This window comes from Myotis brandtii, unplaced genomic scaffold, assembly GCF_000412655.1.
Source record: "Myotis brandtii unplaced genomic scaffold, ASM41265v1 scaffold266, whole genome shotgun sequence".
In the NCBI taxonomy this organism is placed as follows: Eukaryota; Metazoa; Chordata; class Mammalia; order Chiroptera; family Vespertilionidae; genus Myotis; species Myotis brandtii.
This window is the reverse complement of record NW_005360124.1, coordinates 11715617-11732234: the sequence shown is the minus strand read 5'-3', so window position 1 is coordinate 11732234 and position 16618 is coordinate 11715617. Positions and strand designations below refer to the sequence as shown.

Here is a 16618-nt window from a genome sequence, read left to right as displayed (position 1 = left end):
AGAAAGAATCATTGATTGGCTTCCTCCTGCATGCCCCACACTGGGGATCGAGCCCAGAACTCCGGCATGTGCCCCTACCAGGAACTGAACCCTGACTTCCTGGTTCACAGGTTGATGTTCAACTACTGAGCCATGCCAGCCGGGCAACAGTAATTCTTCATGTCCACCCTCTCTGTGCACCATTGGGGTGATACTGCCTTGCCTTCAAGTTTTGGGGAGCTCAGACCCTCCATCCATTATTTGGGGCCCACCTTCCCTTTTTGTCCCTTGATCACCCCATTTTCTGGGCTGGGCCGACCTGGAGTTGTGGTTCAGCTCCTGGGAGATGTCATCGACCATGTCGTTCTCGGAAGCCTCATGAGCCATGGCCTTGCAGAGCTTGCAGGCCACCAGGGCCTTGGCCATGGCCTCCTCGCCGTGCTGCCAGAAGAACAAGGCCATTTTCTGCCGCTTCATCAGGACGGCCCACACCATCAGCTCGTGGAAAGGGAAAGGAAAGTGGTTGATCTCAGGGTCGTCCAAGTCAATGTCTACCTCTTCTTCACGTTTCTTGGTTGTCTTTCTTCCTCTCCTCAAGGGAACGTCATCCTGTAATTTTAGGGTGAAAAAAAAAATAGAGGTAGAGTTAGAAATGAACCAATGAAATTCAGTCAACAGTTACTGTGTATTTACTACTGGTCCAGGTTTGACAAATGCATAAATGAACTACTGGCACACCTCATTTGATTGTGTTTCACTTTATTGCTCTTCCCAGATGTTGCATTTTCTACACATTGAAGGCAAAAGATCACGACTTGCTTTACTGCGGAGGTCTGGAACCGAACCCGCAATATCTCTGAGGTATGCCTGTATCCTCTCCTAGCTCCAATCCTAAAAGAACGCTCAAGCTCATATATGTCTAATTTTAAAATGAGCTAGAAGAGCATGAGCACAGTCCTATGGGAACATGTCATTGTTATACTTTAAATTAGAAAAAGTATGTTCAATGGGCCATTTTCTTTTTCTTTTCACTTTTGTCCTTTTCCCCCTCTGCAGGCAGGGTTATTTGTCATGCATGATGGACAGCACTACCCTTTTCTCTCAAAGGACAAGGACTTGCATTTGCATACAGCAATAACCACATTAACAGAAGATGGGAGGAAGGTAACCTCTCCAGTTTCTGCATACCTCATTAGGTGCATTTGTAAAGTCTTTCTGGCCTTTGGATTTGTTGGCCATTTGTAAACACCCATGAATAGATTTTGCTTACTGGAATATATATGCTTCCTTGGTTTTCCAGTTAGTATTTCAAATAGGACTTATTTCCTTGTTTGCAATGCTAATTAATATAACCTCCATGGTGAAATTTTCAAAGCTACTGTGACCTGTCACCTCACCACTGGGAAAAATGTCACTTCCTCATTGCAGAGTCATGTACTAATCCTTACCACTGAAATGAACTTATGTATATACTTCAAATGTGTAACAAAGAGATTAAATAATTGACACTAATAATTTGAGCAAACACTTACCTCCATTCCCAATAGTTTCAAGGCTTTGGGCTGTTAAAAAATTAATGCACAATGTTAGATGTTTCTTTACAGATGTAAGAAAAGGATCCTACTTTATCTCAAACAGGTAATGAAACAATTCCATTTACCATATAGCATCTATCTATTTCAATAAATAAAACATTACAAAGGGAACCTATTTATAGAAATTCTTAGAGAATTAGGGATTTAATGAGTTTGGGTGAATCACAGAAAATTAGGAAACTGACAGGCATAACGTGATTGCCTTTTGTGGACCAAAATTTCTTCCATCTTCCTAAAACTGTCCTGCTCGTCATCTCCATGACTTCAAGCACTTATGTGTATGATGAAACATTCAATCAAAGCAGGAGATGTTTCTCAAACCTCTGAATGACCTCTATTCCTGGAAGACTTGAGATATTATTCATAAATATACGTGTAGATGCTTCATGCTGGCCATCTCTCTATGCTGCTGTCCGGTAGATCAAGGGTGAGTGGGGCCAGAGGGGCATGTGTCGATGGCACTTAATGGCATGGAAAGTATCAGCACAAACAGAAGCATCATTGCTCATGCTGGGAATGTGCAGAACAGGCACAGACCGAGACGGACAGAGAAGGCAGCTCAGCAAAGTGTAGAACTTGATTTATATTTAACAAGGGGAGATACAAAATTACATTTCAGGAGTCAGGAATTCCAATTCCACGTTGCAAGAATTACGGAAGGGTTGGGTACCATCTTGAAAGTTCTTTAAGTAAATAGTAAGGTTATAGCACTTATGGTTCCTCCAAATTTTATTTGACCATTCAAGTCGGAATAGCTTGAACCTTGTCTCTCCCCCTTTCTTTCTCTTTTAGCTTTTATAACGACCACCAGTTTAAAATTTGTGATTTTTAAAAATTAAAACTTTTTGGTGTTTTCAAAGGTCTCTTCCAGCACCACAAAATACTAGAATAATCAGAAGATAAGGTTTGGTAAAAATAAAAAATTATGCCTGCCACCAGCTATAGCAGCAGTTCTCAAAATGTTGTCCTAGGACCACGTGACCCTTTTGGGGGTGGAGGTCTTTCCTGAGACCCTTCCAGGGGCCTGTGAAGTCAAAGCTATTTTCATAATAACACTAAGATGCGTTAATATTTGCACTGATGATAAAAAAGCAACGGTCGGTAAAATTGCTGGGTACCTTGGCAAGAATGAAGGCAGTGGTACCAGGCTTTACTAGTTGTCATTAGAGTTCACTGTTATACACTTGAAGTTTAAAACAAAACAAAACAGTTGCACTTAAGAATGTGCTTGATAAGCCCTGGCTGGTGTGGCTCATTGGACAGAGATGAGGCCTGTGCACTGAAGGGCTGCCAGTTTGATTTTCAGTCAAGGGCAGTACCTGGGTTACAGTGAGTGTTTGGGAGGCAACCAATTGATGTGTCTCTCTCACATTGATGTTTCTCTCTCTCTCTTTCTCCCTCCCTTCCACTTTCTCTAAAAATCAATGGAACAAAACAACAACAAAAGAATGTGCTTGATGAGGCCTGAAAAATTATTACGTGTATTCAATTTCTACTCTTGCTGGTAAAAAATGTCTTTTTACTATTCTGAGGGGTGAAATGGGGAGTCGCATTAAGCACTGCTGCTACATACTGAACTAGGATGGGTGTCCTGAGGGGAAACACTCATGGGGTTGTTTGGGCTGAATTATGGCCACTTTGTGTCATGAACTATCTGTGTCAAGAAATGACTGGTAGACAATTAGGGTTTCTTAGACCTGGATGGCAGACGTTTTAGAAATGAACGAAGTAGGACTGTCATTTCAAAGAAAACAACTCGCAGTATTGGTTGTCAGTGACAAAATTCAAACTTTCAAGCAGATAATAGAATCCTGGAAAACCCACCCCTTGACCTTGACAGTTTTTCAGTAAAGTCTTTCCTGATGAGATTGAAGGTGAATGCAAGTTTTTGCAAGTTTTTGAAATTGTATAATGACAGTTAGAAGATCAGAATATAACTCAACCAACCAATATTTTACAATGACCAATCTATGATGTTAAAAGATCTATACAAACTGCAGTTTGGATTTTAATAGGAAAAGTTCACTGACATGGTTTCAGATTTCATGTTGCAAACCGATCTTCAAGAAATTGCCACTTGAATTTTGATGAAATATCAAAAAAGAATAGCTACAATTATCACTAAAGATTACTTCTTCCTTTGTTTGAAACATTTGTCATATTTGTCACATATTTGTGTGAGGGCAGATTTTCTTCACATATTTTAACCAAAACAATGTCTTGTAACAGACTGACTGCAGAAGTAGATATGAGAATCTACCTACCTTCTGTTAAGTCAAACATTACAGAATTTTGCAAAAAATGTAAAACTATGCTACTCATCACTGATTTTTGTTTTGAAAACATAGTTGTTTTTCATAAACATGCTCTCTATGTTAATATGTAATGAATGGACTTCTTATGGTCATCTTAAGATGAATTAATAAATAATTATTTTTTAATGTTTCAACTTTAATTTCCAGCATGATAAATATTGATAGAACCCAATGTAGATAAAAAAGCTTTTGGAAGTCCTCAGTAATTTTTAAGGGTATAAATAGATCCCTACCAAAAACCTTGAAAATTGCTGCGGTAGATAATAAGATTCGTTTGAATTTCATTGCTATTCTCTGATCATTAAGGCTCACTCTCAGTGTGTTTCTGATTTGAATTGGACCTAGGGAAAGAATACATCCCCCCCCCCCCCGCTTTTTATAAAAACAGATTTGATGGTGGAGGGAAGAAGAGGTGGGGCAATTGCCTTCTCATCTCATCTCCCACTAAGAGAGAAGGAAGCCACATCCTGAATGGGTAGCACCCTAGTCCACCCAGGAGTCCAGGAAGCCGAATTTCCCCGCAAGGCTCACCCTCTTGGGGCCGAAGAGATTGTGGTAGAGCGTCCGGAAGCGCTTGCGCGTGTAGTTGCAGCGATAAGCCCCGCCCATCAGGTATTCTATCACCAGGCCGATGTCGATCAGGCTGATTCTGTAGTCAGGCGGCAGGTTCCCCTGTGAGGGAAGAATGAAAAACAAACAGAGCCAAAGGACAGCGTGATTTACTAGGGATTCGATCCCATGTGTTCTGTAACTATTTTAGAGTAAAAAAAAAATTAATTAAAAAAGAAACATATGAATGAATTATTATGCTGGTTAATTAATTCACCTTAAAATAGATCCAACCGAAACCTGGATATTCTCGCTTGGAAAGAAGACATACGTTAAATAAGAAGATGCAGTAATCGTCGGCAATAACAGAAAATCAAAATATTTATTCGAGTCTTCAGCTGAGGAGAAAAACACACCAGCGTAGCAGAAAGAAACACAAGGCTAGACATGGCAAATGCTACGGCTCCCAGACACTAGGAACTAGGTTCCCCAGCTGTCCCCACGCCCCTGGCTGCTCTGCCTCAGACCCAGGCCTGTTACCACCCTTTGCTGATCATTTATTTCTTCACACTCACTAAATGAAGACTCCTTCCAGAGGGGATTGGTATTGCCAGGGCTTGCATCAGGTGGGGCATGCTTAGAGCTCAGATAGCCTTTAATACCAAACTTCTGTTTAACAATGAACACTTGGCTCCTTTCCATACAAGGATATCAGGATGGCTGTCAGATGAAGTCATTTATGAACGTCCCTTGTGTTGAAAGAGAAAGCAGGGAGAAAGAGCCTTATAATATTCATTGTTTTATTTATCATTGTATTCCTAGTGCCTTTTATAGTGCCGGATGTGTGGTTGGCATTTGAAATGCTTTTTATTGAAAATATGAATGAGTAAAATAGTGAAATTAACTGATGTGGTGGGATCAATCTCTCTGGTTGTTTTTGTGTGTGTGTGTGTTTTTTTTGTTTTTTTTGCATTATGTTCTCAGTAAGAGAACTAACTAGCCACAGTGTGTGAGTCACCCCTGTTTGAGAAAGCCTCAGTTTACTGCAGAAATCTGTCTTGAAATATGCATATTGGTGTGTCTGTATGGGCAGGAATGAATGGATAGCAATTGATGCACCAGCCCAAGTGTATGAATCCAAGTGCTGCTCTTTCAACCTCCTTGCGGCCTTAGTTCTCAGCCCTGCCCACTGCATTCTACCTCTCCCTTAGCTTGGGATACAAGGCAGGCTTGGGGACCTAATCTGAAACGGCTGAGCGAAGTGGGACTGTGTGAAGGGCATTCGAGATGAGATGGCAGCACTTTAAGGGACACAACCCCTCCCATCCCTGACCTTGGCTCATCAGAACCCATTTCTTTTGCTGAATTGTCTCTTCACAGAAATGGTCTCTCACTCCTCCCCCACTTTCTCAGAATTTCGGGATCTCTTTTGTGTGAAGATTATCTCATCAATCTAAATTGTCAAATTAAGCTATCCTCTGGCTGCTAAGAAAGACCAATCTGGCTTCCTATGCAAAGCATGGTAAAAATATAACGAAGGGAACGTAGACAAGGTTTTATTTGAAGATCATAACTTCTCAGGTATTGCCCTTTCCATAAACATTAAGCTGATTTAAAAGATATTACCCATGTGACGATTTTTCTCCATTATTTTGGGATAGGTTAACAAGGCTGCAGTTTCTGTAAGGCCTGGCTCTACCAGATTGTTAAGCACCTCTGTTATTTCAAAGGTAGAAGAGCCCCAGAGCCTGGCCACACCCCAGTCAGCCTCCTCTCCATGCCTTTGGCTCCATGAAGGGTGCCCTCCAGAGGAAGCCCACCCTGTCTGTTATTTGCTTGGCACTGTGAGGTAGGCAGGGTAAGGGACACTGGCTGGGACTCAACTGCCCTGGGCTTCTGTCTATAGGACAAACCAGCCACTTGCCCTCAATGCCCCAGTTTTCTCACTGAAAAGAGTTGAACTTCCTGGCCTCTATGGTCTGTAATGTACCAGGTTTTGAAAAAACCCCCAGAGGATCTATTATGATGCTATTGAAAGGCAGCTATAGCAAGTCTAGGAACTTGTGCTTATTTCCAACCTTGTAACAATTTTCTAAATTTAAGACGTGGGTAATATCGAGTCTAACACCTATATATTTTCATTTGAGAAATCCATATGGAAGCATTAGTTTGAATTCTAAGAACAAGAATCGATACTGTCTGAAGACCAATATTGAATGGCAATATTTATACATGTGACGTGTCTGTAAGAGTGGGAGTTGTCAGGAAGAATAGTTATAATAGTAAAATTTTAAATAAATAAAATTTAAGAGGGGCAAAAAAACCATATATTTTTTTTTTGGTAAATGACTTCATTCATAAAGGGCTTATAGGTTTATAGACTACCAAAGAAGGTGCCATAATCTTATTTTCTTTAGAAACTTCTCATATAAAGCTTGATTATTTTAGAGTGATGGATGGTCTGGTCTGAAGCAGGGGAAAGGATTCAAAGAGTATTCTAGATTCTCCCCAGCTTTTAGTGAAGGCCAGAAAGAAAACGGGCCTGCTTTCTGTTTGACCACAAGGCGGCGATGTTCACCTAACCCAAACCAATGCGGGCTCCTTCCTCCTCAGCATTTGCCTGCCCGCTCTGTTTAGTGTAATAACTGATGTAAATGAACACAGCGCAGATTGGAGGATCTGGGGATGAGGAGAGAGTCAGATGCTTTTGTTGAAGTGATATCTGGAGGAGGGAAAGCTTACTTTACCAAGCAATGCGTTTGAACTCAGTCTGCAAGACTGCAGCTGTTTCTTTCCAGAGGCTTATGGAAGCAGGGAAATTAAGGGAAATTCGTTTCACAATTTTTACTGGGAAGAGAGGAAACCTTTTGGGGAAGAAGAAATAGATTTAATAAAATGAGTAAAACTGCCATAGCTGTGTCCTGGGTGAACGCTGAAGGGGATGGCAGCATTGGTGCCTGTCTGGGCCGATGGCCTTGGGTACCTGTGACTGCAGGGGTAACATGTGCAGAGAACAGCAGCAAGATGACCCCACCGTGGAAATAGCACTGGGCTAGACTGTGGGCGTGGCTAGATCACACCCTTTCTCTGTACCTCAGTTTACACTTTGAAAACATGCAGTTTGGACCCAGTTACTTTTAAAGTCTTGTCTGTTTCTCAAGGTCTGACTACCAGCTGGCAGGCTGCTCTTATTTCTATGCTGCCAGGTCACTGGACAAAGACTCTTATCCCAGCTTCCAGGTTGATGTAGTTTCCACGAATCCCCTGAGGGTTGGTTAGTGGAGCTGGGGGCTTAGAGACAAGGGGTGGTAAAGGGGTAGACAGGGGTGGGGTTGTGCTCTTCATATCCACCTCCTCTGGACAAAAGCAGAGAAAGTGCACGGCACCTCACATGCCACAGGTAATGTCCAAAAACCTTCTGGAGGAGTCTTCCTTTGCTGGGGTCCTTTTCAGGTAGGAGGTCAACAACGACACTGGTGTGACACTCCTCCTTCTGCCTGCTGTTTCTGGTATTTACCCTCCCCTTTTTGGTAATGACTTTGGTAACTGGTAAAGCCTGAACACTTATCCCCCATTTCATGGGAAGCCACGTGATTTAAGTAACCTGACCCACAGAATGAAACAGAGAAGCTTGGGTCTGCGGATAGGTACAACGCGATAACTTGAAAACGTCGTCTCCCTTTTTCCTGCTATGAGCTACTACTACTCGGGAGCTGAGTTTTAACCCATACCATCCTGAAGGACAGCTGTTAATTCAAAGAATAGTTTACATTCACATAGATCTGCTCTCCTAAATGAACTCTAGTTTTCAGATGTCAGCTTATGACATCACAACACATTTCTACTGTTTAGGAAACACCTTTTTTGCTTTTCTTGAAACTTAGACTGTTTCCTTCTGATGCATGGAAGGTGTTAATGATAGCTGGTTGTCAGGTTTACCAAGGGAGAATGGGGAAAAGACTATTCCGATGAAAGTTTATGGAAAAAGAGGGCATTCCCCCAATGTTTGGCATGGTAATAGACTGGGCAACTAATCTTATAAAAAGTAAGAATGCTTTTGTGAATTTGTGTGAATTTAGATGGGATTATAAAAGGTCCTTTCTTTACCCAAATTGTGTCTGAAAAACTTTTTTTTCTTAATTCTGTAAAGTTCTGAGCCTTGATTCCCATGTGAATGAATTTTAAACTATACTAATTTTACACTACTTCTATATAAACAAATATCATACTCTTTTTTTGGGGAGGGATAGTAGAGGTATTCTGAAGTATTAGCACATTTAATTAAGAAAGAAAAACTACTACTTTAAAACATAGAGGCACAAAATGAGCAGGCAAATAGCTACTAAAATGACAAGTTAGAATTCACAAAAAAGCAGACAGACTGGGCCACTCTGGTTTAATAAGAGAGCATTGGTGCATCCAATGGATTTATGCATGAAAACAGTCCAGGGAACTGGGTTGACTTAAATAATTTTAAATTTCTGATAGATGCTGAATAGCAACTCCTCATCTCATTGCTCCTAGATTGTTCCCTTGGTGTAAATAATTTGAAATTTGAAACTAGCATGGGAGCAATTCTCCACATTCAGTTCTGTTGATTTCAAAGGTTAGTTGGACTTGCAGGTGTCATGCTGGTTAACTTATGATGGTCTGATAATTCCTAAATGCATTCCCTGGGTTTGTCAGAGTTACTTACATTTAGTTTACAGACATGTTATCAAACACGATGTTTAAGGTCCAGAGTGGTGTTCATACTTATGAACAGCATTTTGTATCAGGGTTTATCACTTACTAATTTTTTAAACCACAGATTAAATCAATTAATATATACACAAAGTCCTATAATCATAAAGCACAAAGTACATACTAATTATTATGGTCCTTAATTTTGACAATTGCTTAAACTGTCCAAGATTTCTTAGCATTTAAACCTTGTTTTTTGAGAATCTTACTGGCCTAAACTGCTAAAAGTCTTCTGGAACCACCTGAGGAAAATATTAATTTCTCCATCATTTAATTCTTAAAAATACACAAATGCCCTGGCTGGTGTGGCTCGGTTGGCTGGGCGTTGTCCTGTGCACTGAAAGGTTACCAGTTCAATTCCTGGTCAGGGCACATGCCTGGTAGGGGGCGTGCCGGAGGCAGCCAATCAATGTTTCACTCTCACATCAATGTTCTTCTCTCTCTCCCTCCCTTGCTCTCTCTAAAAAAATAAAACAAACAAACAGACCCCCAGCATTTTCAGTCCCCTTCTTCCCTGTAACATAAAATGGAGACACTTCCAGCTCCTTCAGCTCCATTGTTATTCTTTCCTTCTTTCCAATAGTCAGATGCTCATCTTTATCACAGAAATAAGTGAAGGCTGCATTTCCTGCTCCTATTTCTTCCCAAAGGAAGAAGCTAAGCATAGACTTTCCGTTTCTTCCCACCTATTGGCAATCTCTAGTCCCTGGTAAAAAGATAAATTGTTCCTAAGCCAGTTCAGTACTCTCCTGGGTGGTATGTTATCATTTTTTTCCAGTTACTAAGTTAGTAAGTAAATGAATTCTTAGGTAACTATATCCTTGGGCTTTCTCTTGTGCATCTTTAGCTAAGAAGTTTAAAAGAATCCTACCTTAAAATTACTGTACATGCCTTTTAATACAAGTGATGTGAGCAAATGCAAGAGGCAGCTACTGGGATTTCAGAAAAGAAACAATGATATTGCGAAGCAGAGTCCAGCAAGGCAGAAAACCTAATAGGAGGGATTTTGATTATTTGTACTCAGTAAGATCTAACTACAAAATCCTTTTGAAAATCATGCGGGACATTGAGAACCTGCATGATGGAAGTGGACTTTGAAGGTTTGGATTGGCCGATGGCTGGCACTGAGGCACAAAGGCACAGCTGTCCCCTCAGAGAGCCTCACAATACCTTCAGTGACACCGGGCAGCTTAAGGTGAGGGGATAATATCTTGTTATTTTAGAAAAATCTCAAGACATTTTATTGAATACGAGCAACAAATATCTTGGCAAAGAATACACAATGGCTATGTACACATTCTTCTGAGATATTCCCCCCTCTTAGTTTCTAGGCAATTTTGAGCCAGAATAATTTTAAAAAAATTAGAAGACCGAGGAAAAGAGAAATAGGCTTGTTGAGGGCAGGTATGCTATGGCTTGAAGTGGGGTGGACCAAGGGAAGATGTGATCGTGGGAAAATGCTTGTCGGGTTGGGTGTACAGACTGCACAGCATCTGTTTCCCTTGCTTTGAAAGAACAACAGGCTTCACTCACTCACATGGATCAGAAAGGTCCACCTGGTTAATGGGAACGTTATAAGCAGACCCAGGGCCTTTGCTTGACCTTTTGAAGGAAAATGAAAAAGTGCCTACAGGACACCTAAGGGTCAGTTCTAGCCATCAAAATGCCTATGACATGAAGGAACTGGACTCTATCCTTGACCTTACTTTGTAACTTGCTCTGAGTATGCCTTATGGACTTTGGTGAAGAACTGCTACAAATTGATAAAGGGGTGTACGTGTATGTATGTGTTTGTGTGTGTGTATGTGTATGGGGGGCGGGAGTGCCACCATCTATTTTGTTCATTACAGTTAAAGCATCACTTCCTGGGAATGCTGTCAAAGGCTCAGACCAAAGCTATCCCCGAAAGAGATTGTATGGGGCCAAAGAACAAGTTCTCAGGTAAGTTTAAAAATAACCTCCTTGTGTCTCACTCCTCTCATCTATACATGGGACTATTGCTATATAATAACAAAATAACAGTAAAAGTTCTACTCCACAGAATTGTTGTCAAGATGAAATGAGATAAGGTGCCTAGAAAGCATAGATTGGTGTCACACACCTAGCCATTACTAATATCAGGTATTATTATTTTATTTTAAATCAAAGTTTCCGAATTCTAATTCTAGTTCTTCACTGGTCACTTAATACAGCTCTTTGCATTTCAGCCTCCTCATCTGTAAAATGGGGATAAATCTATTTGATCCAAACCTACTGGATTTTTTTCCTCATCAAAATCTTAGATGATGAATGTGAAAAACTATACTGGAAAAAATAAAGTGTTAGAAGAATGGTATACATATATATGTTTTAGTCTCTGTGGCTCTGAGCCTTGGTATTATTCTACACCCTGCATAATGCTAGATGTGACAGTGATATATTGCATCAGGAGCTAGTACATGAAGATACCTCTTATAACAGGTTGGACAGCATGGAAACAAACTCCCCAAACAGAGAGGGGCATATGGAAAAATACAGATAATGGCATAAATCCACCTGGCATGGGGAAAAAGCCTGGAGTTCTACTATCCAAAGCACTATATTCAACAAAAGCGTCTAAAACCACGGAGATCGAAGATAAACCGCAGCTGCATCGTAAGCAGAGATGTCAGAGTTAAAAGACACACACACACACACACACACACACACACGCACACGCACACACACACACTCTGTGCCCTGAAATGAGGGGCGTCTGGCAGGGACAGGAGTGCTCTGGCGGCTCATGCAATGCAAAACAGAGGTGCTTTCTAATCACAGGAAGCAGTCAAGACAGGGCCTCTGACCTGCAGTCGAGAGGGTTCTTACCTTTTTGACATCCCTGACCAAGTGGTACAATGTGTTTGAGGGCCCATGTCTCTGAAAACAATAAAGAAGAATCAAATGGTTTTGCTAGTCGGGCTCTTCCTGGCGAGGCAAGGAGGATCTGGAAGGAAGGGGCTGGCTGGCAAGGGACAGTCAATCAGATGAACCTTGTTGTAGTTGCTCAGTTGTACCTGTCTTTTCTAAAGAAACACACTGGCAGATTTTTGACTTGTGGTTCCTCAAGGAAAAGCATCTGAGGCTCTAGGTTCAAACTCTATAAAGGAAGCCATCACCGCCGTGGACAGCTAAACCAAGACATCACTTAAGGGGCAAGTTTTGCAGCAGGGGGAGGCAAAGGGGCCAGTTTCCCGCGCTGTAAATACACTTTGGCACATTGCCAATCACATCTTGTTTATTGCCCACATTGAATGAGAAATTGTGTAAGGGGTTGGTAAACTTCTTTAGTAAATAGCCAGGTGGTCAATATTTTAGACTATGTGGGGCATAGAGTCTTCATGGCAGCTGTTCAACGCTGCCGTTGGTGCGGAAGCAGCCAGAGATGATACCTAAACAAAGGTCCTTGCCTATGTTTCAGCAAAACTTGATTTGTGGACACAAAAAGAGAGTAAAATTTCATATAATTTGAATGTCACAAAATATCATTCTTCTTTTGATTTTTTCCAACACTGAGAATGTAAAAAAAAAAACCTTCTCAGCTCCCAGGCCATACAAAATTAGGCAGCAAGCTGGATTTGGCCTTTGGGTGGTAGTTTGCTAAAATCTGGTCTAAAGAAAAGGCCACAGGAAGTCTGGGAAAAGAGAGGCCTGGGGAAAAGCTGTATGTTTGCTTAAGGCAGGGGTGGGGAATGTCGGCCTGTGGGCTGGGGCCTGTATGAGGCCCCCGAATCACTTGGTCTGGCCTGCCACGGCAACCGCAGGTGGACTCAAAACTCAATAAATCTAGGAGTTTTTTCCTGGTGACATAAATTTATATTAAGTGAATTAGATTAAGCAAACGATGTTATAAATATCCAAATGGCCCCTGGCAGAAAAATGGTTTCCCACCTCTGGCTTAAGGAAGAATGAAATGAAATGGTTTGCCACTCCATTGTCTTTCAGGAATAGGCATGCTGGATAAAATATAGGACGCCTAGTTAAATTGAATTCCAGATAGACAGTGAATGATTTCTAATATAAGTATGCCCCATGCAGTATTTGGGACACAATTATACTAAAAATTATTTGTTGTTTGAAATTTAAATTCAACTGGGCATCCTGTATTATTATTTGCTAAATCTGGTGACCCCATGAAAATATCTCAGACAGTGGTGGCAAACCCTTAAGCATGGCTGAAACACATTCAAGGATTGAGATCATCTCCCTCTACGGCCTCAATGACCTACTTGCCCACTCAAGCAGACATGCTCATCAGAGCTTTTTCCACTGAGGGATGCAGGTTGATAGGGATTAAACATGCAGACTGTGGAGTCAGAATGCCTGGCTCCCCAGCTGTGACCGCAGGCAAGCTGCCTCACTGTGACTCAGTATTACCATCTCTAAAATGAGGATACCCACGCTCAGCACATCTGGCCCGCGTCCGGAGAACTCGCGGTCTTCCGGCTCCCCACGCTGCCCTAACCTGTTTGGCTCAATGGATAGAGCGTCGGCCTTCGGACTGAAGGGTCCCAGGTTCGATTCCGGTCAAGGGCATGCACCTTGGTTGCGGGCACATCCCCAGTAGGGAGTGTGCAGGAGGCAGCTGATCGATGTTTCTCTCTCATCGATGTTTCTAGCTCTCTATCCCTCTCCCTTCCTCCCTGTAAAATATCAATAAAATATATATAAAAAAAATGAGGATAACATTTTGTAAAATTTACCTATGAAGCCACCTGGCCCTGGGCTTTTCTTTGTTGGGAGGTTTTTGATTACGAATTCAATCTCCTTACTTGTTATTAATCTCTTCACATTTTAAAGTTCTTTATCATTCAGACTTGGTTGATTGCATATTTCTACATGTGTCTGTTTCCTCTATGGCTAATCGTTGATCTTTTTTGTAGGGATGAAAGGTTGGGCCTCCTATGTCACCATCTTGGTTTATTATTCTTACTGAAAGTCTCAGTATGCTGAACAACAACAACAACAAAAATCTACAGGGAAAACAGAAACCTGGAAACACTCTACTAAACTCATTTCTATTTCCATCAGTGGGAGTAAGATAGAGCCAGAATGGCACCATCTAACACCTAAAACTGGCTGGGAATAGGTCAATAATTTTAATCTCACTAGTACTGTGTGTGGTGAAATAGAGAAGTGCTGTGACAAATGAAGGGAAGAATAATCTCTAAGAAGCTTTAGGTCAGTACTAGCTTCTTTCTTCACCTAGGAGTTTTGTGACCTTGAATAACTCAATTCACTTTTTGGCCTCTGTTTTCTCATCTGTAAAATGGGGGAGTGCAATTTCTAACATTTTAAACATCACTGGATTTTAGTGAGTAGGAGCTCAGAGCCAATGTACTTAATTCACTGAATACTCTCAAAAGCTTCATAAATAGTAGTTTTTCTTATGATTACTCCTTGGTATCCCTAGTGAATGAATTAAAAAATCATTATAAAACAATGACAAATTTTTTGGGGTAACCCCAAGCAAGAGGTTTTTACCCCCTAAAATTTGTCATTGTTTTATTCATAGCTCTGAGAATAACAAGATGGTGCAGGATAAGATAATTAATTTGCCTTCTTTGATGCTTGGAGTGAAATCAATCGTTCTCTGCTGATTGCCTCAAACACCTCTGGCTTACAAATAAACTGTGTTCTAATTTTGTTCTACTTTCGATGTCCTGGTGATTTGATGTAAGAATCTGAGAATGTTACTTTTTGGTGATCACATAACTTTCTGCCTTAGATGCTTACAACTGAGCAGTTAAAACAAGTGGAATCTTGGTGACTCGGTGTTGCTTGTCTACACCGGTGTGAGGGGGCTTTTGTGAAGAATGATCCATGCATTTGGCGGGCAGGGAGGAGACTCACAGGCATGTAGGGGAGCAGGAGAAGGTAAAACAAAAAAGTAGAGAAAGTAAAAAGCCTTAGCTTGGTCCTACCGTATTGTACAATTCCTCTAGTCTGGAGATGGTGAGAAAACGGTGCATGCTTACTCCATTCTCTATGAGTAATTTCACAAAATCCACTCTGTCCAGAACTAGGGCATCCAACATGGCTTGTTCCAAAGACCCCACCTGCAAATCAAGTCACTGAGTTAGCCTGCCCCAGGCTCTGGAGATGCAGTTCTTTAGCATTCACCTGGACAGTTTAGACATGGATGCCTCTGACATCTGGTAAACCTTCAGCACACCCAAGAGCATGCTAGCAAGACTGCTTCCAACTCTGCTTTTGGGACAGCGACAATCTCTCCTGTGTTTTGGGTCTTATCTTTGAAAGTAGAATTCAAGGATTTCTAGTTGCTAAAGCTATAATCTCCTTGAATCTCAAAATCGGCCTCTCTCTCTCTTTCACTCTCTCTCTCCTGAGAAGGTACAAAGGTTTACAAAGCTTTTCCTCCCCTAACTCTCTGACCAAACTTCTGCAGCACCACTGAAGTGCTAAAGTGGGTACCTTGCTGTCTTTGTTTTCATCTTTCTTAGGCTCTGAATTAGACCCTAGCTGGCTTGACAAGAGGGACCCCTGTAAGCAGACTAGAAAGTAGGTTGTTCTATTTTTTTAGTTAAGTGATACCACTTTGCCTTTATCTCACCCATTTCCACAGAGAGACACAACAACTGTTTAGGTCCTTTGGCTTGTTTACTAAGGTTTTATTTAATTCCTCTTACAAAAATTTCTGTGTCCAGACTCCTTGACAAATTTTTCCATAGCAGCAATGCCCTCGCGGCACTAAATGAAGACAGGGACTCCATCCTAGGCAGGCGCTCTGGGGAAAGGAAGGGTTAAAAAAGACCCGTACAGTCATTCCAGGCACAGAAGTAAAAATTCCAGGCACAGAAGTATGCTGGTTACCTCCTGGGGACACATGCATACATCACCCAATGGGCAATTTTCCAAGTTTTTATTTTTGGTAGAGTCAATTGAGGGAAACAAACCAGGAACAGTTATATAAAGCGTTGGTTCCCTCTGTGCTGTGCTTGGGAATAGGGAGGACCGGTGCTCAGCCACCGGGACCAGATGGCACCGGCATGGGGAAGCCTGCTAATGCTGCATCCTGAGGTGCGGCCCAGCCGTACACCAGCACAGGTTGCCGCTACTTGGAAGCAGCAACCTCAAAGGAAACCAGAAACAAATTGCTAACTACAACTGCTAATTCCCTCCTGTATTTTAATTGATGCAATTTTGTATTAGGTCTATATTTTTAGACATTTAAAAGAAATAGCTGCCAAGACCGGTTTGGCTCAGTGGAGAGAGCGTCGGTCTGTGGACTGAAGGGTCCCAGGTTCGATTCCGGTCAAGGGCATGTACCTTGGTTGCGGGCACATCCCCAGTGGGAGGTGTGCAGGAGGCAGCTGGTTGATGTTTCTCTCTCATCGATGTTTCTAACTCTCTATCCCTCTCCCTTCCTCTCTGTAAAAAATCAATAAAATATGTTTT

At 41.6% G+C, this 16618-nt stretch overlaps 1 protein-coding gene across 9 annotated transcripts in view; it reads right to left on the bottom strand.

Moving 5' to 3' along the window:
* The window catches only part of TRPM3 (transient receptor potential cation channel, subfamily M, member 3), a 700716-nt gene that overhangs the window by 87707 nt on the left and 596391 nt on the right, over positions 1 to 16618 (bottom strand). For 6 of the 9 annotated variants that reach the window (XM_014541293.1, XM_005868324.2, XM_014541286.1 and 3 more), the window contains 6 exons: positions 15124 to 15258; positions 12029 to 12079; positions 4716 to 4751; positions 4421 to 4561; positions 1512 to 1541; positions 299 to 588 (listed from right to left, as the gene is read on the bottom strand). In XM_014541293.1, coding sequence (XP_014396779.1) covers positions 299 to 588; positions 1512 to 1541; positions 4421 to 4561; positions 4716 to 4751; positions 12029 to 12079; positions 15124 to 15258 — 683 coding nt within the window. The remainder of the gene's footprint in view (positions 1 to 298; positions 589 to 1511; positions 1542 to 4420; positions 4562 to 4715; positions 4752 to 12028; positions 12080 to 15123; positions 15259 to 16618) is intronic. The other 3 variants (XM_014541287.1, XM_014541289.1, XM_014541292.1) reach the window with 1 other exon arrangement.